The sequence below is a fragment of the Natator depressus genome, chromosome 8 (genome assembly GCF_965152275.1).
Source record: "Natator depressus isolate rNatDep1 chromosome 8, rNatDep2.hap1, whole genome shotgun sequence".
Lineage (NCBI taxonomy): Eukaryota > Metazoa > Chordata > Testudines > Cheloniidae > Natator > Natator depressus.
Window position 1 is genome coordinate 56,368,434 of NC_134241.1, and position 22,353 is coordinate 56,390,786.

Consider the following 22,353-nt stretch of genomic DNA (forward strand, 5'->3'; position numbering starts at 1 on the left):
TAACTCGACTGCCAAATGTGATGTGCTGGCGAGACTCATCAGCATAATCCTCAGTAGTTCGGGCTCCATTCCCGCAGACCGAAAGGGAAGACAGAGCGTGCAGTACAAAAAACGTTGAAAGATGGCTCCAAATGTGGACGGAAGCACAGGGATTGCTGGGATGTGAACTGATGCATCACGGGGCATTGGGACAGGACCCAGAATGCCCTGCAACCCCCGCCCCCTTCCCATAAGCCATAGCACCAGAATGGGAAGAGGGGCTCTGTGGGATAGCTGTCCATAATGCACTGCTCCCAATGCTGCTACGAGTGCGCAAATGTGGCCACGCCAGTGCGCTTGTTCCTGTCAGTGTGGACAGACTGCAGCGCTTTCCCTGCTGCGCTCTCCGAAGGCAGGTTTAACTCAAAGTGCTCTACATCTGCAAGTGTAGCCATGCCCATAGTTTTCTTTGTGTGATGTTGAACTCTCATGTGATGGTATTCGGTCTTTCAATTTCCTCCAGCCTCTGTTGATGCTCCATCCTGATTGACCAGAGAGAACTGATGCATTTGAAGCACTTTTGTTCAAAAGGAAGCAGGGTGCACAGTACAGAGATTGTTTTTCCATACTCCAGCATAACCAGTCTCTTGTGCAGGTCTCACCATTTCGAAATGTTTTTGTCAATAGACGAGTAGGGAAAGCATGATTATCAGCATCTAGTGGAATGTTACTTGGAATTTGAAAACAACTAATTTGAAGAAAAGAATGCATTTGGGCAGCATTGCTCTTGTCAGTAATTCCAATGTCAGTCACAGTCAAACCTGTAATACTCATGAATTGCTCTTGCTGCGTAAGATCTACATCTTCCTGTTGCTGTTGAGTTTCTTGATCGTACACAGGATCTTCTCCTGCATCTGTTCCTGTTGGCACATCTCCTTCTTGACTACTGTCCTCATGTTCAGGTATTGGCATTGAAATATCACCTGTTGCAGTTGCGGAGTTTTCATTATCTGCAGCATTGTTTGTTGGGTAAGGTGTGTTTTCCAGTGGTTTGAGAAATGAAGTTATTGGCTTTGACCTCTTAGTTGCTGCTGCTTCACTCAGTTGTTTTTGCTGTCTCTTGTTTGCACCACTTTCAAATCTCCTCTTCGTAGTGATCTAACTGGTCAATATGTAGCCTATCCACACTTGAAATATTCTGCTGTAAATAAGTAGCTTATCTACACTTGAAATCTTCTACTGTAAACATGTACACAAATGCTGAATGGTACACAAATGCTGAAAAGACTTAAAATGAAGGAATACTAATTAAGAACACAAAATGAAAGATAATAATGAGGAATTCTCACACATAAATAATTCCTTAATCAACTAGAAGTAAAATGATAAAGACACTAAAATGTAACAATTCTCTACCTTTCAACATGCAATTGATCCAGCACCAGCCACTAGTAGTGGTTTGTTTATATAATCAGCTGATCTGAGAGGACATGTTCATCATGGTCTAATCTTGTGGCATCAGAACTGATATATTTTTATTAATATTTATGAACATTTTTAACTCTTTAATATGACAAAATCTATATCAGTTAGCAAAAAAAATATGTCTTTTACCAAATCACATCTCTTATTTGCTTAAATTTGCAGCTCTAAGCTGAGAGAGTGTGTCACATTTTGGTGCGATATGGATGTGCATAAAAACAAGTTGCGAAACTTATCAAATGCCAAAAAATTAACAAGGGTCTAAATTTGAGACCCCTTTTGAGCTTGAGGCCCAGGCCAAATGGCCCTCCTGGCCTCTCCTCTGATTGGCCATGGATCTTAAACAAAATAAGCAGTCGTGGGTTCGGAGGAATTAGGGAAAGTCCTCTCATGTTCAGTAACTGATTGAGACAGGAAACAAAGGGCAGGAATAAATGGTCAGTTTTCAGTGGAGAGAAGTAAATAATGGGGTCCCCCACAGATCTGTACTGGGACTTGTGTTGTTCAACATTCATAAATGATCTGTAAAAAGGCATAAACACTGAGATGACACAGTTTTGCAGATGATACAAAATTACTCAAGATAGTTAAATCCAAAGCAGACTGCAAAGCATTGCAAACGGATCTCACAAAACCAGATGACTGGGCGACAAAATAGGAGATGATATTCAATGCTGATAAATGCAAAGTAATGCATATTGGAAAACATAATCCCAATTATACCTCCAAAATGATGAGGTCTAAATTACCTGTTACCACTCAAGAAAGAGATCTTGGGGTCACTGTAGATAGTTCCCTGGAAACATCCACTCACTATGCAGTGGCAGTCAACAAGGCTAACAGAATGTTCAGCACCATTAGGAAAGGGATAGATAATAAGACAGACAATATTATAATGCCTCTATAGAAAGCCATGGTACTCCCATACTTTGAATATTGCATGCAGTTCTGGTCATTCCATCTCAAGAAAGATATATTAGAATTGGAAAAGGTACAGAGAAGGGCAACAAGAATGATTAGGGGTATGGCACAGCTTCCATATGTGGAGAGATTAAAAAGACTGGGACTGTTCAGCATGGAAAAGAGACAACTGAGGGGGGATATGATAGAGGTCTATAAAATCATGAATGGCGTGGAGAATGTGATTAAGGAAGTGTTGTTTACCCCTTCACATAACACAAGAACTAGAGGTCACCCAAGGAAATTAACAGTCAGCAAGTTTAATACAAACAAAAGAAAGTACTTCTTCATACAACACACAGTCAACCTGTGGATCTCGTTGCCAGGGGATGTTTTGAAGGCCAAAAGTATAACTGGGTTCAAAAAAAGAATTATGTAAGTTCATGGACGATAGGTCTATTAATGATTAATAGTCAGGGATGCAACCCCATGAACTGGGTGTCCTCTGATGGCTAGATGCTGGGACTGGATGACCGGGGATGGATCAATCGATAATTACCATGTTTTAGTCATTCCCTCTGAAGTGTCTGACATTGGTCTTTGTGAGAAGACAGGATACTGGGCTAGATGGACCATTGGTCTGACCCACTATGGCTGTTCTTATCTTCTTATAATTTGAGTTAAGGTACTTCGAGTTCTGCTCCCACTGCTGCCACTGACTTGCTGTATGATCTTTGGCATATAGCTTTTAAATTGTGTACATTATCAGTTTCACCACCTATAAAATGTTATCCCAAATGGCAAGGGGAACCCAGTTATACTTTTGGCCTTCTAAACATCCCCTGTCAAGGATGGGGTAGATCTGATAAGTTTGTAAAGCACTGTGATAGTGTGAATGATGCTACGTAAGTGTTCATATCTGTGCAGTGCAAACCCTCAAAAGCGTCTACTAAGTCATAAACAAACCTATTAAGTGCCAAAGGAATGTTGTTGCTTGTGTCTGGTCATTGAGTACAGAGTGAATGGCTTAGACATGTTCCTATCTATAGTCTATATTTTTGTTTTTAAATCTCTCTTTTTATATCTTTTGTAGATCACATTAATGGATGCCAACTATGTCATGGATGAGACTCTTGGCACATCAACATTTCTTATATCCTCTCTGAAACTGGGGGAGAAGAAAGAAGTTCCATTTACTTTTAATGAAGTAAGTTGCAAATCTCGATAGTTTGGCCTGTTTTGCTAAAGTCTCAACCATGACTATGAATGTTAATGCAGTAGCAGCTGACTTGAAATCTGGTATTTGGCAAGTCAGAGCACACCATGTAAGTCTTTTTTCAGGTTTCTTATCTTTAGCTACACAGTATTCTGGTTGGGTAGCAGCCTGGGAGTTTTGCTTGTTTCTAGATCCCATAGAAGCTATTGCTTCTGTAGTAGATTACATGCTATCCATGTATGTACTATCATGCCCTGACAGCTTTTCCAAAAGGATCTCACTTTCTCCTCACTGATGCTGATTTCAACTCAGAGTTGCCTCCCAATTGCACTGTTGGAAGATGAGGAGATGGTTTGTCCTTCCTTTGATACTGGCAGGGAGCTCCTGCTCTGAGATATATGGAAGTCCCAAGATCACCCTCATCCCCAGCATCCTCATCTCAATAGTATACACATTATATATTTCTGTATGGGAGAAGAGTGGGAAAAACATCAACATTCAATAGTTATTTTTAAAACATAATACATTAGTATCCCTTCCAAGAGGACTCTGTGTGATGCAGTAACTTCAAGATACATCTCAGTGGAGCAAGCCTCTGCTCAATTCAATTCAATAGGACTTTATTGGCCTGAGGAGCAATACAAATGCTGTAATGCAAGTTACCTTCTACTACTGCTCTGTGTGGCTCCAGGAGCACTAACAGAGATTATTTAACTATTCTACATAGCACTGCTAGTAAATGACTCGCAGTAACACAGGCTTGGTTAACATATAATGATGTGCTTATGTGACTTCTGTAAAATTAAGGCAAGTCACAACTGAATTATTCTGTCTGAGCCTTTATACAAAACTAATTGAGTTAATTTAGCAGCAATCTGAGTCTATACTATAAATCCTTAAAAAAAGAGATAGCTGAAAGAGAGTTTGTAGCTGAAGTTTTTCTTTAGATGTTAAAAGTATTTACATTCTGTACAATGTATGTGTTTCAGTTTCACTCCATAATGTATATAATCGTAAATTTTAATCAGTGGCCCTTCCTACAAACTTTAGGGCATGTGGTATCACTACTAAAGCCTGTTTGGTTAAAGCAAATAATTGGTTAAGGCCTTTTTGGTAAATCAATTAAGAAATGTATATAAAGTGTAATTTACTGCAGCCTGAGAGTTGATGTAATTCTAACACCATCTCTTTCGGAAGTTATTGCTTACCTGACACGCTTACTTGTGTCTTATGAATGCTCTGGTTAATTCCTGATCTTTTTCACTTTTTGGTTGACTCTTCTGTATTGGTGTCTTGGTCTTCCATGTTACAGAAATAAGACTTGAATCATCATTTAGTTAGTAAAAAGGAGAGGTAGAGGAAAAGGGGTTGATGTATCTGTAATTAATTGCGAACAATATGCTTTATATATTGTGTGTTAATGTTAAGTTGTCAAATTGCAAATACCTTTTTTCTATGGATGGAGTCATTTAGTTCACTAACTTTCCTTTACATTAGACAATGAGTAGGGAAAAGGCTTGTTTAAAGAAATCAAACTATGATGAGCCTTACGAGTAGAGCTGTTCAAATAACTGATTTTTCAAGTCCAATGGTGGTTCTGAAAAACAGAAAAAAAAATCAGTTCGGGTCAAACCAAATCTTAAATGTTTCAAAAATTTGAATCAATCGAAAAGATCAGTTTTAGGTCTGTTCCACAGCAGTCTTCCACATTCTAGCAGGGAGGACAGTGGTGGTGGCAGCAGGACTTCCTCCTCCTCCTCTGGCAATTTTGTGTCAACTTCACAGATTGTTTTGGGTCAACCAGGACTGCATTTTTTATTGAATAAAGTATTCATGAGAAATTTTTTACCCAGCTCTACTTATGAGAGAACGGGGAGGAATTCCAAATCAGGTTGAACTCAACATGCACAGCTAATATACACCATCTGTGCCTAATATTTGTATTTTGTCATAGAGAATGGAGTGCTGTTGACTCTGGCATTTCACTTCTGGAGTCTATTTAATATTCAGCGTGTACATTCTTAAAGCCAGTGCATCACTGCATGTTTTCATTTTGGCCTTCTAAAGGCCTTACTGGTACTCCACCTTCTAGGGGCAGGTGCTATGTGGGAGAGTTTGTTACTCATAAAAGAGTGTAATAGCAGACATATTTCCCTTATGCATCATAGAGTTCAGGGAGGTAGAATTGATCCTAGTGCTTGCCTGGTTCGAGCTGCTTCTTACACTGAGCCATGCCTAACAGATATGATCTATCCCTTAAGGATCAGGCACTGACATTTTTTCAACTATTTGCTTTCAAATGCCACCACAAATACTGTTTGATTAAAGAATATTTGTATCGGTCCTTCTAGCTTTGAATACATAGTGAGTTTCTGTTGGACTGTTTATTCAAAATAGGCAGAAAACATCTTTTTCTTTCTCTTTAACGCTCAGTCAGCTGTGATAAATTCTTCTTTTATCTTTTAGCCTTTATGCGTGCCTAAAGAAGTTAATTAAAAGTTTGTATAATAATAATGATAATTTTAATTGCATGTGCAAGGGCTGCAGGCTTGGACATTTTATCTTTTAAATTACACTGTAAACATATTTGCTTGTGACGGCAGACTTCGTGTCTCAGACCATACAGTACAATCATTTACCTGTGTGTCATTGCTTCAAATCCAGATCAGAGATGTAGTACCTACTGGTGCGGCATGTGGAGCAAATAACAGATAGTACTGCTATTGGCAGCAGAGGCCAAGGTTTTTAGAAATGTGGAGCTTGAACTAAAATTACATCCTGGTCAAGGGTGACACTCACTCACAAAGCAATGTATGGGGGAAGACAATGCTAATGGGACTTGACTAATTCGAGTCAAGATTTAACACCACATACTCTCTGTGTTAACTGAGAACTGTAGTCTCTGTACTGTGTGACTCCCTTCGAAAGCACTCTCTGTTCACTCTTCCAAATAGTCATTCTTCCTAAGGAAACCCATTTACATATCTGGTCAATTGTTTCCTCTTTTTAAAGTGAATGTATAACTTATAAGGAGGAGGATGAGTGTATATTCAAAGTGCATGTGTTTTCTTTCATCTATAAATGATATAATCAGCTTGAAATGTTTCTTGTTTAGGTCACAGAAATGACTTTGGAATTGTTTCTTGAAGTCTGGTAAGTATCTCACTTAACCAAACAAATGTGTAGAGAATGACTGTATGAGCAGCCTATTTATATGTTTTCTATTCATTGTAATTTTTTTTCCAAAGTATATAAAATGAAATGCAAAATTAACTAGTATTAAGGTTGAAATATCAAGCACTGAAAACTCAGGACAATTCAAAAGTGAAGGTTATGCCCACAAAGTAAGTCTGCTGTTGACTTAAATGGGACCATTCATGTGAGTAAAATTATGCACTTGTTTAAGTGTTTGCAGGAGCAAGGCTGTAGTTGGTAAGATCCTTGTTCCAGGGCCTCCACTATGTGTTCTCCTTTCCAATGGTCCTCTCCTATGCAGAACTTTAGAAGCTCAGTAGGCAGCCAGCCTCAGTAGTTATCCTTATTGCAGTCATGTCCCACTCTTCCACAGCAATTTTCCAATCTAATCTCAACTTTTAGCTAACTAGCTGCAGATGCATGCTCATCAGATCAATCTTTAAGATTTTAATCCTGCAAAGACTTATGCTTATACTTAACTTTGCACATGGAGGATATTCCTGTTGAAGTAATTGAAACTGACTTTAATGGAACTGTGCACTATCAATAAAACTATGGCCCCACTGAAGTGAATGGCAAGGCTGTCATTGACTTCACTGGTGCCAGGATTTAGCCTCATGTGCAAAGTTAAGCACATGCATAAGTCTTTTCAGGGTAAGCAAATAATGAAATGCTCTCATGCGCACCTTCACATTTTCATCTCAAAATCTTTATTTTAAATCCATTCCTCATCTCCACACATAACAAAGTAAGAAATAATTCTTCAATGAAGGCTATTTACAGACCTGGTTTTATAGATCAACTATTTTTTGAATGATCCCTATGAAGAAAAATGTGGTCATAATATTTTTTGAAAGTGAGGAAAAATTATTTGTATGACTGTAGCACCTAGGAGCCCTAATCATGGTCCAGGGCCCTATTGTGTAGGTACTGTACCAACGCAGAACAGAAAGATGGTTCCTGCCCCAAATTCACTTCTCATTTCTCAAGAATGTCTGAAGTGATTAGTGAAATAAATATATTTGGGAGAGGAGGGAATTCTATTTAATCCTAATCTATTTAAATTCTTATGCCATCCTCGTCACTGTAGTACCTGAACACCATCCACCGGTGAATTAAGTGATATGACTAATTTTTATCATGTGTGGTTTCGCCTCTCTTCAGAGAAACAACATATCTTGAGGAATAGGTCAGGCACCAAAATTTTCAATCTAAAATTTATGAGCAAATGAAAACAGAGAACTTAAAAATTGACTAATTTTCTTCTGTAACTATAGTAGTGATTTCATGCACCATCACTATATTAAATATAACTCCTTATGGCGGGAAACAGCCCCCAGGGTTTGTTTCATCTTATTCTTTATGCCAACAGATGGACATCTGTGTGTGGTCCACTAGGCCACCCCTAAAACTCCTATGGCTTATACATGTAGACACAACAGGGTGTGATTAATTCATGCTTATGATGTTAACTCAATACAAGCCTCATAGCCATGTTGTGTTGCAATTATAGAATATATTAGGATATCGTAACAACATGGCACAAGGGGCCAAATTATGCTCCCAGCTACACTCTGGAAACCCCACTGGTTGTAGAGAGACTGCAGAGATGTAAAAGACAGCAACATTCAGTCCACTGTATTCCTAAATCCAAGGCCAGGGCATTGTGATTAGCCAGTCTGGTTGCTGTATTTTTCATGTCTGTAATTTTCATCGAACACATATGAAATATGCTGTTTAATTTAACTGATGAAACTCAGAAATCTGGAATTCCTTTCAGTTGTGCTGTACAGTACAGCAGTCACTGCTCTCTGAATTATACCATTATGTGCATTTTGGTGGTGCCTTGCTTCTAGGCAATCTTTTTTCTTCTTTACTCATTCTGTTCATCTGACTGCATAATAGTTTGATTTACTGTCTTTTGATGTATATTACCACTTTACATAAGATGTTACATGTTCACAGGTCTGTATGTTTGTCAAAAAGGAACCCTGGATGGTGCTGTCTAGTAACTGAGTTGTCAAAATACCCCAAAGAGTTGTTTAGCTCATCTTTCATAATGGCTCACTTTCAGTGAGGTATATGTGAGCAAAGATTTTTGCCAGGTCCCCCTCCTCCCCCCCACCAAACCCCCTTTTCCAACATACAGCCTATAGCCCTGATGCACCAAAACACTGAAGTATGTGCTTAACTTTCAATGAGTGGCCTCATCGAATTCAGTGGCACTACTCACAGAGTCAAAGTTAAGGACATGATAAAGTCCCTGGTGGATTGGAACCTTTCTAATAATGTGTATTGATAAAACAGACATGCAATAAAAAGTACAGAGGGAGTATTGGGGATCACACCCTCTGAGTGGTGTACAAGATCAGTGAGTCTTAACCATCCCTAGTCAAATGGCAGATGAAACTTCTTACCCTGCCTACACTATGTGCACTGGAAAGTAGGAGCCCAGTTTGTGGAATCCCAAGAAAATCCCAATACAAAAATTAGGCCCTGCTGGATACATTGGGGATCCACTTCTGGCCTAAACTACACTGGTGCAAGTCCTGCTGAGTTTGCTACCACATTTGTCACTCAGTGACAATCTCAGGGGAGAGGCCAAGGACTGAGTGTCCATGGAGATTGAATTATCATCTCACCACTTGACACAGCACCTCTAAGTCAACATTAATGTGTGCTAGTGAGGTTATGCAAAGAAGCATTCGTTGCAGTTGTTCAGACTGTCTTTGATCTGTGGATAAGCAGAGAATTCAAGTTCCTGGGCTGTGAATCTAGCACTTTTTTATCAGTGCTAACTTCACTTTTTTTTAAAAAAAGACCACAGAATACATTACTAGCAGCTGAATATTTTATGTCTTCTCTTTCATGTGTTCACTAGTGTATGAACTGTAGTCCTGCCAGATAAAATGAGTTAAATACTGGGAGGTTCATATTTGCTAAAGAGACACTGTGACCATTCTTTCCCCTTAGAATGGCTTAATGGAATGTACGATTATGCAATGTATCTAGCACTTTGTATTTTATTGCTTTTATAACGTAAACCAATAGCTCCTGTTCCCATTAAAGTCTATGGGATCATAAGTGAAATTTTGTTTATCAGTTTTGGGGTTCACAGTCTGTCTGTTTTGCAAAACAGCTCTTCAACTGACCTCCGGTTCAGCATGGCTCTGTGCGATCAGGAGAAGACATTTCGACAGCAGCGGAGGGAAAATATCATGCAGAAAATGAAAACCCTCCTGGGAGCAGAAAACAGCAAGAACTTGGCCACTTCCCGTGATGTGGGTTTGAAATGCTTCTGTGAATAATTACAACCTGAGCAGCCAGATCAGTACAGTATTACCTTTGGAACCCTATTCCTGTCTTTCTGAAGGACATGAAAATAAAGAATAGGATGAAGGGTACAATTCAAAGTTTAGTATAAGTACAAATAAACATCTTTTAGTCTCAGCACATTCATGATATGGGATGAGGCTGATTTTGCCATCTCTCGAAGTTGTAAGTTAAATCTTTAGGCTTATCCTGCAATGAGTTTCATGCTCATGGAGCTCCATTGAAGTCAGTAGCGCTCTAGTCATGGCACAGGGATCTACCTGGATGGAGCACATTTCAGGATCAAAACCTTGGCTTTTAATCTTTATTGACACTTCCATTAAACAGCCTGTAACATAGTTTTCAGTTCTTTTCTTTCTGAATCCTTAACAAAACACCTAAAAGAAAGTCTACTTATGTTAGATCAGAGATCCATCAGCTCCTTCTCTATTGCTATTATTGTATCTTTAGTGTCAGGAACCATGAGGTTGAGTTCCCTCTCAGCTGAGCCTGGGTTAGCCAGTTCAGCATTGCTCCTCCTCCAGTCTGCCCCAGCTCTGCTCCCTTGCCTGACTCCTGATGCTGGCTCTGAGCCTTGGCTCTGGTTAGTGCAGTGATTCTCAAACTTTTGTACTGGTGACCCCTTTCAAATAACAAGCCTCTGAGTGTGACCCCCCCTTATAAATTAAAAACACTTTTTAATATATTTAACACCATTATAAGTGCTGGATGCAAAGTGGGGCTTGGGGTGGAGGCTGACAGCTCGCAACCCCCCATGTAGTAACCTCACGACCCCATGAGGGGTCCCAACCCCCAGTTTGAGAACCCCTGGGTTGGTGGCTTCTGACCCCAGCTCTGACCCTTGGCTTGACTCCTATCCCTTGCTCTAACCATTAGACTGCTCACATCCTGGTTCTGACACTTAGGGCTTTATACTGCAAAGTGCTGGGCATCTCCTACAAGGTGCTTGCACTCTGCTGAGTACTCTTGCAGGATTGGGTCTTTGCACTCTGATTTTTTCAGAGGAGATAAGCACCTGCAAGACCCATTGTTATGGGTGCTCAGCACTTCTGAAAACCAAGTCATTAGGGTCAGATTTATAAAATATTTAGGTGTCTAAAGATACAGATTGCACATAGTGAGCTTTACAAAACTGTCTCAATGGGCTAAGGCCTAACTCCAATGGCTTTCAGTGGGAATTAGGCACCTAACCTGTTTAGCCATATGTGTAAATCACACCAGGCACCTATCTGCATTTTTAGGGGCCTAAATTCCTTTGTGAATCTGGCCATTAGTGTCTAAGGATCATTTTTTGTTACCACCAGTTAAACACAGTGACAATTATTTGGTCTCTGCACATTGGCAGGCTGATAACACTGAAATGAAGACTGTCCTTACAGCACATGTTTGTATGGGTTTAGGTTAGGGAGCTGTCTTTTTCTTTTAGCATTAGCAGAATGTGATAGACTTTTGCAGGGATTGTTTTAAATCTGCGAGTTTTATAAAACTCAGGTTTGTATCAAGGTAACTGATTACCCAAACTGATCTTTGTTGAAATCAAAGAAAGACTCTCATTGACTTAAATAGGAGCTGGATTGGACTATTCCAGAACAAAACTATACCACAGCCCTTTGGATGTTTGCAAATGGACATAGCCTTACTGTAGTTTGATGGAGGCAGTGTGGTCTAGGGATTGGAGCATAAAACTGTGAGTTGGGACTCTTGGATGTAGTTCTCCTTTCTGATATGACCTCCTGCATGAGTCACTTACTCTCTTAATCTATTTTTAAGTGGACATGTCACCTGTGCCTAGGCTTAATTGATTGATTGTAAAAGGCTTTGGATCGCTGAGTGAAAGGTACTATACAAGTGCAATTAGAGCTGGTGAAAAAGAGAATGCTGTTGGAAAATGCTCATTGAACAAACTTGAATCATTTCATGGGACTGTATTCATTTCATCAACATTTTTGATGGGGAATTATCCAAATGTTTCATTTCAATAAGGTCAGAACATTTTGTTTCAACTTTATCATATTGTTTTGACTGTTATATTAGAATATAATATAAAAGACAAAATGATAAAGTTGGAACCAAATGTTTCAACCTTATCAAAAAGAAACATTCAAAACAAAATATTTTGGAATATTTAGTTTTATGGAAAATTCCAAGATTTTGACTTCTCATCTCAAATCTGGATGAAGCAAAAATGTGAAATCTCACCATTTCCAGTGGCACACAAATTCTGGTGTTTGGTCAGCTTTGTGTACAGTTCCCAGAAAACATTGCAACTATCATCCGACAGATAGGGGAATAGGGACAGTTTTGATTGGCTGTTCTGTATTCTCTGATTGCTGGCAAGCTTGTTTCCCAATTGCTGCTGTCCCTTTGCTCTCCACCATATTGCAGAGGCTTTTTTCCCTCCACCCCCAAGTCCTGCATCTTCTTCTCTGTTTCTCTTCCCTCAGGTCCCAGTGATCTAGGTGAAAACTTGTAACTTGGACATGTCTGCTTTTCACAGTGTATGTTCCTTGCACATTTCCATTTAAGCCTTTATGAAAATTGCATTGCACAAAAGCAGTTGTAGCAAAGCCTTGCAAGCAGGGAAGTTACATATTTAGAATTGCATTTCACCTTCCCTTGAGGAGCGAGAAAGTCTCTTGTCTTCCTCTCTCCCTTTTCTGGTTTTGAGGAGCTGGGGGTAGAGAAAGGCTGGCAATAGACTTGTCCTCTACTATGTCTATAGTACTAGTATGCAAGCCTGCACTCGACACATATGTTACACCAGTTGAGTGAACTGAAACCAAATACATGGAGCCGAGCTGCTCCTCTCATAGCAACACTTACTACTTTGCACGGCCCCAGGCCACCCAGTTATTTTTCAAAGTGGGCAAAGTGGTTAATAGGGGTGTGGGTGGGACGTGCTATCTTTCTTAGCCACTTCCTTTCTACACAGACCCATGCTATAGCTCAGCTCTAGATTTGTGTTGCTGGAAATGAAGAGGTGATTGTACAGGCAATAGGCATTTATGCAGCAGCAGGAGTCCTCTCTCCTGTGGCAATGATTATTTTTCTCTGCCACTGACATGGTCTTTAATTACATCAAGTAACTAGCCAAAATAGGAGGGAGGGTAGTTTTAGATAAGAAGAATCCCTTCAAAACCAGTTCCCCACAAGGGAAGAGGTACCACAATCGGGCATTACTCTGAGCTCTATACTCTGTTTGATACATTGGGGGTATAAACTATTAAAATTAGTGGGAGTTTTCTGCATGCAGCAATAGGTCACTTCCCACAAGCACTATATCATGAATTCTGTGATTCCCATGGTGGCTGTGGATTTAAATACAGAGGGAATGTAAATGATGATCATTCTTTTCTTTGTTGAACACTTCAAAGAGCAGCCTTTTGGAGTTTGCTGTTTCCTGAAGGGGATTGAGCCTTTCTCTCCTGCTCCCGCCATTACAGTGGTTAATAGACTTGCTGACCAGTGATGGCTTGCAAGTATCCTTAAATACTTTTCCTCTTCTGGGCTTGCACCTGGAACTCCCCTCTGCTCAGCCTGTTGAGATTTGCCTTTATAGATTAATTAGCTAATGTTTGTAAAGAGCTTTCAAAGTTTAAAGCACACTGTAAGTGCTGACTAATATTACTAATATAGCTCTACTGTTCAAAGCTACCTCTCTATCAGTGGGGTGTTGGTTTAGTAAAACAGGCATGTCCTAATTCTTCACTTTAGTTTTGTTGTTCTTTGACAGAAAACTATCCCTTGTACAGAATGACAAAGAATGATAATGCCAGTAAATACCTGTGGTTGGAATTATTAATACCTAGAACTTATATGGTACTTTACATCTGAAAAGTGCTGTACAAACACTAATCAGTTAATCCTCTTTTACTGAATTAAAATCCAATCTTTTGTATAGAGCGGAAGGTCAAATATGACATCCAAAGTTTTGCAATTGTTGAGTGCAGCCATTTCCACTGGCTACGTGTTTTAGATCTAAGAAGCAAAAGTGGGGTTCATTGCTGATTTATTTCAATGTTGACTTAAAATTTGCAGCGTGTGTTAAAATTCCCACGTAAACTATAAATAAGTAAACTATAACATTTGTTTCCCCTGCATCCTTAAAATCTTCCCAACCACTGTAAATATGAAAATGTCTCAGTGCAGGTACAGGAAGCAAACACTGAAATTAATAAAATCCAAATTGGGGGGAAGGGATAGCTCAGCGTTTTGAGCATTGGCCTGCTAAACCCAAGGTTGTGAGTTCAGTCCTTGAGGGGGCTATTTAGGGATCTGGGGCGAAAATTGGGGATTGGTCCTGCTTTGAGCAGGGGGTTGGACTAGATGACCTCCTGAGGTCCCTTCCGAACTTGATATTCTATGAAATTAAAACAATTTTTTGCTTTCATCAAAAGAATCACACGCTGTTATAAAATGCAGTAGAGCAAGATCCTTCCACCCTTACTTGCAGTACTTTACTGTGCAAATGGTGCCATTTAAATGAAGAGAAGGGCACTAGTCCCTGTGAGTAATAATTGCACAACCTTGCCCTTGTTGATTTAATATTGCTTAAGTAAACTATGATTGGCATGTTGGCTGGCATGTTGAAATCATACTGCAGATAATGTACAGCACTTTTCTGTCATGGGTATAAGAAGTGTCATCAGTGAGATGTATAAATTGATGAGTGATTTTGGTTACCTGCTGTTTTATTCCCACAGCTAATGAAATGGACTGGGACTGAGATAACTATTAGAGGGATTAGACCAGAGATTAGATAGTGGGATTAATTTACCACTCTATGGGCCAAACTGACTTTCCTGGGATTTGCAGACTAAGAAAAAGAGAGAGATGAAATTGTGGCCTCACTTAAATCAATGGGAGGTTTGCCATTGACTTCAATGAAGCAAGGATTTCACCCTGTTAGTGAAATTCCATCACCCTTTCCTTTTTTCTTCACTGGTTTGAGGATTTCTTTCCTCTCCCTTGTTTCTGATGTGCATTCGCTTTGGCCATCCAATAGCATTTTCTGTATTTTGTATATCCGTATACAGCTCCACCTTGGAAATGTATAACTTGGCATTTGTCCTATAGTCAACAATAGCATCAGTTAAATTCTCAAGATGAGGACAGTAACCGGTGTTAATGGAGGGAATGGACTCTGGTTATTTAATAGTTTCCCTCCTCCCTAATTCCTAACTACTTTGAGTCCATAAAAGATTGAGGAGGAGCACGTGAAGGCACAAAGCACAATGAAAGTCAATGGGAGATGGGTGCCTATCTGCCATTTGTGTCTTTGAAAACATTCCCTTTATTGTTGTGGAAGAGAATAGTTAGGGAGTTAGCTAAGCAATTATGAATTGTTATAATTGGTGGTCTTCATTGAATTCCACAGCTGCTTATAAACAATGTACACAGCCTACTATTTAGAATGGATTGGACAAATAAATGACATGAAACAGATACACAATTGTTGTAAATGTTGGGTACTCAACCTTGTGAGAGAAATCTGTTTTCAATTTTTTGTTGGAAATGATTTTGTCTAACTTGTTTTTCTGTGGCAGGGGTATGGCACAAGACTAGGATAATAGATACATCAGAACCTCTAGATCCTTTGGGTCCAAAGTCTTCCTAGAGTTAGTGGGAGTTTGGGGTGTGTATAAGGTGTGGAATCGGACTCTTTAAAGTCATTCTGCATGGCATTTTGTTTTCATGGTAGTGGAGCTTTAGTTATGGCTGTGTTAGGATTTCCATCCATCTCCCCTTCCTATTTGACTGAAATATCTCATATCTATTCACACTTGAACTGAAGTAAAACTTGATAATAAAGGCCTGAAATTTTTTCAGCACAAACTAAGTTTGTCAACAGTATGACCCCTTTAAAGGTGTGTTAGATCATTAAATTATAAATAAGGATGTGCAATAAGGGCCAACTTAAAGACCGCCTAAAGAATAATCATGGGTGCCCAAAACCTACGTGTGGATGAGCATCCACTCCAGTAGCTGTCAGTAAGTGAAATGATTAATACACTCTCCAAAGAGAGAGCCAAGTCTCTCTGATAAAGGCTGTAGAGCTGAAATTTCACTGTCTTTGGTTCCTTCACTGAGACGTTATTTAGATGTGTTTCCTTTTAAAAAAGATTTCTGTGGATTTATTAGTTTTAGATCATTAGGCGTAACGTCTTGTCTTTTCTTTATATACTGGGCTGTTGGTGGAGTGGTGTTGAGGGGAGCAGGATAGTGTAGAGAAATTTATAATTAACTGTTTAGAAAGCTGGCTACGAATACAGACTTCTTCAAATAAATTGTACTCGTTCTTTTTCAGGGAGAGTACTAAGCAGCATGGTATATAGAAACAGCAGCTTCATTGACACAGAATCATAATGTTCTCGCTGAGCTCACGTGAGCTATTCAGCCACATTCTGATCTCATGTTCACCAGTGTGAATCTAGGGTAACTCCACTGAAGCCAGTGGAAGTATCCCAGATTTGCCACAGTGGGAACTGAGATCAGAATCTGGTGTATTGTGTTGGTGATCTGTGGATCAAGGAGGACTCCTTTACAGTCACAAGATATTACATTTCTGTAGTGCCTTTTTCCCTTGGGGATTCAAAAGCAGGGCCTTTGTTTTGTTCTATGTTTATACATCGGCTAGCACAATGGGGTCTTGGTCCATGATTAGAGTTCCTTGGTGCTAGAGTAATACAATAAAAAATAATGCAGCACCACTGAAATACAGCTATCTTTGGGAGGATCGAAGCAATCAAATTACACACACTGCACCGCATATCATGGGTAGGGAGGGTAAGTTTGGGCAGGAGATTCATTACTCATGAATAGTGCCGTGGCATCTTTCATAGCCTTTGTTTTTAAGGTCTCGTTTCACAGATTTTTACTGGACTATTTGCCACTCTTCTACAATATACATTTTAAAAAGAACAGTTCTAATGCTAAGAAGAATCTTTTTGGTTCTCCTGTTAGATCTGCAGCCTAAAGATAAGGATTCAGGTTTGAGTCTCTGCTGTGGGGACTGTTGAATGGTGACTATTAATTGCACAAGTCTGATGTCTTTGGCTACTGATTGGTGGACACAAAATGTATTTAGCTCTTTAAAATACATCCTAGAAGCCAACTGTATTGTGTGCTGTCTTTTTCATTTTTCTAGGTACCAGTGATAGCGGTATTGGGTTCAGGTGGTGGATTTCGGGCCATGGTGGGGTTTTCTGGAGTTATGAAAGCGCTCTACGAATCAGGAATTTTAGACTGTACAACATATATTGCTGGTCTATCAGGATCTACATGGTAAGCTTTCTGCACCCTCCCTCGTGACCCCCCCCCCCGCTTTGTTTTGGTGCAGTGGAAACTTTCCACTGATAACTGGGAGAATGTATTTTATGATGTAGGGTACAATCACCAGGGGAAAGGCATTCTCCATCCAGTGCAGTAGAGTGGCAATAGAGTTGATCTTTGGTTGCTAGTATTTTGGAGTACCTGCCAGGATGTAGGCAACGTCAACTCCAAGAGGGTTGCATAGGAGCTTGATCAGTGAGGATCTGAATTAACACAGTTCCCATCTCCAATAGCCATGTCACTATACAACCAATGTCCTCACTTTTCATGCTGGTGGGCACCTTGTAGGTAGGAGAGGTTATACAGTTTGGCATCACCGTACCCTTGTGACAGCCGTGTTAGTCTGTATTCGTAAAAAGAAAAAAGAAAAGGAGTACTTGTGGCACCTTAGAGACTAACCAGTTTATTTGAGCATGAGCTTTCGTGAGCTACAGCTCACTTCATCGGATGCATAGCATATCGTGGAAACTGCAGAAGACATTATATACACACAGAGACCATGAAACAAAACTTCCTCCCACCCCACTGTCCTGCTGGTAACAGTTTATCTAAAGTGATCATCAAGGAGGGCCATTTCCAGCACAAATCCAGGTTTTCTCACCCTTCCCCCCCCCCCCACACAGACACACATACAAACTCACTCTCCTGCTGGTAATAGCCCATCCCTCTTTGAAACCTCTCTTTATAATGCGCATGATAATCAAGGTGGGTCATTTCCAGCACTAATCCAGGTTTTCTCACCACCACCCCCCCCCACACACACACCCCTCCAAAAACCACACACACAAACTCACTCTCCTGCTGGCAATAGCTCATCTTACAATGTGCACAGCAATAATCCAAGTTTAACCAGAAAGTCTTGGGGGGGGGGGGGTTTGTAGGAAAAAAACAAGGGGAGATAGGCTACCTTGCATAATGACTTAGCCACTCCCAGTCTCTATTCAAGCCCAAATTAATAGTATCCAATTTGCAAATGAATTTCAATTCAGCAGTTTCTCGCTGGAGTCTGGATTTGAAGTTTTTTTGCTTTAAGATAGCGACCCTCATGTCTGTGATTGCATGACCAGAGAGATTGAAGTGTTCTCCGACTGGTTTATGAATGTTATAATTCTTAACATCTGATTTGTGTCCATTTATTCTTTTACGTAGAGACTGTCCAGTTTGACCAATGTACATGGCAGAGGGGCATTGCTGGCACATGATGGCATATATCACATTGGTGGATGTGCAGGTGAACGAGCCTCTGATAGTGTGGCTGATGTTGTTAGGCCCTGTGATGGTACGATGTATACCTTCAGATCAGCGGCACTGCTATGGGTACCCGCATGGCCCCACAGTATGCCAACATTTTTATGGCTGATTTAGAACAACACTTCCTCAGCTCTCGTCCCCTAACGCCCCTACTTTACTTGCGCTATATTGATGACATCTTCATCATCTGGACCCATGGAAAAGAAGCCCTTGAGGAATTCCACCATGATTTCAACAATTTCCATCCCACCATCAACCTCAGCCTGGTCCAGTCCACACAAGAGATCCACTTCCTGGACACTACAGTGCTAATAAACGATGGTCACATCAACACCACCCTATACCGGAAACCTACTGACCGCTATTCCTACCTACATGCCTCCAGCTTTCACCCTGACCACACCACACGATCCATCGTCTACAGCCAAGCTCTGCGATACAACCGCATTTGCTCCAACCCCTCAGACAGAGACAAACACCTACAAGATCTCTATCAAGCATTCTTACAACTACAATACCCACCTGCGGAAGTGAAGAAACAGATTGATAGAGCCAGAAGAGTTCCCAGAAGTCACCTACTACAGGACAGGCCTAACAAAGAAAATAACAGAACGCCACTAGCCGTCACCTTCAGCCCCCAACTAAAACCCCTCCAACGCATTATTAAGGATCTACAACCTATCCTGAAGGATGACCCAACACTCTCACAAATCTTGGGAGAAAGGCCAGTCCTTGCCTACAGACAGCCCCCCAACCTGAAGCGAATACTCACCAACAACCACATACCACACAACAGAACCACTAACCCAGGAACCTATCCTTGCAACAAAGCCCGTTGCCAACTGTGCCCACATATCTATTCAGGGAACACCATCACAGGGCCTAACAACATCAGCCACACTATCAGAGGCTCGTTCACCTGCACATCCACCAATGTGATATATGCCATCATGTGCCAGCAATGCCCCTCTGCCATGTACATTGGTCAAACTGGACAGTCTCTACGTAAAAGAATAAATGGACACAAATCAGATGTTAAGAATTATAACATTCATAAACCAGTCGGAGAACACTTCAATCTCTCTGGTCACGCAATCACAGACATGAGGGTCGCTATCTTAAAGCAAAAAAACTTCAAATCCAGACTCCAGCGAGAAACTGCTGAATTGGAATTCATTTGCAAATTGGATACTATTAATTTGGGCTTGAATAGAGACTGGGAGTGGCTAAGTCATTATGCAAGGTAGCCTATCTCCCCTTGTTTTTTTCCTACAAACCCCCCCCCCCCCAAGACGTTCTGGTTAAACTTGGATTATTGCTGTGCACATTGTAAGATGAGCTATTGCCAGCAGGAGAGTGAGTTTGTGTGTGTGGTTTTTGGAGGGGTGTGTGTGGGGGGGGGGGTGGTGGTGAGAAAACCTGGATTAGTGCTGGAAATGACCCACCTTGATTATCATGCACATTATAAAGAGAGGTTTCAAAGAGGGATGGGCTATTACCAGCAGGAGAGTGAGTTTGTATGTGTGTCTGTGGCGGGGGGGGGGAGGGTGAGAAAACCTGGATTTGTGCTGGAAATGGCCCTCCTTGATGATCACTTTAGATAAGCTGTTACCAGCAGGACAGTGGGGTGGGAGGAAGTTTTGTTTCATGGTCTCTGTGTGTATATAATGTCTTCTGCAGTTTCCACGATATGCTATGCATCCGATGAAGTGAGCTGTAGCTCACGAAAGCTCATGCTCAAATAAACTGGTTAGTCTCTAAGGTGCCACAAGTACTCCTTTTCTTTTTTCTTTTTACGTACCCTTGTGGACTTTCTGCCATAGGAGCTCTTGACCAGGGACTCTAGCCACTTAAGAACAAATTCACACAAAAAAGGTTGATGATTTTTCCTTGCTTAAGGAAACAAAAAGCAGACTTTTTGTGAAGAGACTTGGGTGTGCGCATGTTGGATTTGCTGCAGAAATGAACTGGGTCAAGGCCATTAAAATTTCATAGCAGGTTGAAGATATACTAATGCATTTATAGCAACCAGTGTATGTACCAAGTTCTAAGTAGACATCTCTCATGTGGACATAAGAAGATGGGAACACACAGTGCCAGAAAGAAGCCCAGTCTCCAATTATTGGCTTTTGAAATATATTCCTGTTTTCTCTGGAGAATTTAACAATGGATGGTCTCATATGAAGTTCTTTACCATTGGTAAGAGCAGGGGAGAATGGAATATGGCTTGCAGAAAAATGGGCATGTTGTGCCCACATGACTGATTTGCTCATGCTAACCCCAAGATGTGGCAGAAACTCTGTGTGCTGGTGGTGCTTTGCTTCTTTCCTATATAGCTGAAGGGTGCCTGTGCTGTTACCAGCTTTTGCTCAGTTTGAGACCAGAAAAGAAGCCAACATCGGACTGGTGCCAAGCCTGTATCTCCCCTTTAGGTCAGCCCTGGTAAACTGTGTTGAGGGGAATGACAGATGTCCTTCCTGCCTCAGCTGAGTCTGCAAGTTCATTGAATTAGCTACTTACTAGTCAGAACGTGAGCCGGTTGTGCCTGAAGTCTGGATCTCACTGAGCTACATTTTAAACAAACACAGCGTTGGTGAGAGTTCAATCCTGTATGTTGATGTACTGTAAAGATAATAGAATTTGAATCCAAATAGTAAAATTCTTTAAACCAATCAGGTCAGAAAAATAAGTTTAAAAATAGCTGGAGTTGAAACAAATAAGTCCGCACAGTCTGGGTGATAACACCGGTTCAGAATTGTCCTGTGTAATATAAAGAAATACTATTTTTGACACTTAGCCAGTACCTCCTTGTTTTTTTCTTTTCCATACCATTTATCCCCCAGGAACAGGGTTATGCCTTCCATCTGAAGGGTGGAGTATTCCCTGTTCCCTCCCTTGAGGGAAAGGGAAGGTTTCTGCCTGTTCCCCAGGATGTGTGCTTGACCTTGGAAGAGAGTGTCTACCTCATTAATTATGTCAGTCATCTTGCCTGACCATAGACTGATCTTCTGTATCACATTTTCCTTTTTTCACACACACTGTAGTTTGCTGGTGTACTTATTTCACCTGTGATTTGATACACGTTAATACTTTGCACTACCATAAACTCTCAAAGCACTTTGTAAACATTAATTATATCTTGTATCGGACATGTGGCATAGGTTTCATTATACTAAAGCACAGTGAGAATAAATGACTGATCTAAAATCCCCCAGCTATGCAGTGACAGAATCCAGAGGCTTCCTGCCCACTTGGTAAACTCTAAAACACAGTAAACCACTGCACAAAATATTAATCCTTCACTATCCCTTAACTGTGAAATTATATGGCTCTTGCTAACTGATAACCCACACTTCTATTAATTTTCAAATGGCATTAATAAAAAGTGAAAGATTAAAAGAGAGGACTGGAGAAAGATATATACAGTACATGTTACTGCATGAGGACGCTGTGTACTTTTACATAACCTCCAATCATCAAACCTTCGTTTGCTGTGAGTATTTAAAAGCTGTTATATTAGCTTAGATGTATATGTTCTTTACCTCTTAAGAAGAGGAGTTACAAACTGCTGGATGCTGCTATAAACTCTTTAATCTTTCAGTTACTTTGTAAATGATTGTGGAGTATCTGGCTGCTTGTCCATTTTTTAAAAATATATTTGCAAT

The 22,353-nt window shown here is 40.4% G+C and overlaps 1 protein-coding gene across 2 annotated transcripts in view; it reads left to right on the forward strand.

Annotated features, from left to right (window-relative positions):
• PLA2G4A (phospholipase A2 group IVA) overlaps positions 1 to 22,353 on the forward strand; it is a 200,405-nt gene that overhangs the window by 136,915 nt on the left and 41,137 nt on the right. For both annotated transcript variants that reach the window (XM_074961148.1, XM_074961147.1), the window contains exons 5-8: positions 3,455 to 3,568; positions 6,693 to 6,730; positions 9,912 to 10,053; positions 17,253 to 17,389. In XM_074961148.1, coding sequence (XP_074817249.1) covers positions 3,455 to 3,568; positions 6,693 to 6,730; positions 9,912 to 10,053; positions 17,253 to 17,389 — 431 coding nt within the window. The remainder of the gene's footprint in view (positions 1 to 3,454; positions 3,569 to 6,692; positions 6,731 to 9,911; positions 10,054 to 17,252; positions 17,390 to 22,353) is intronic.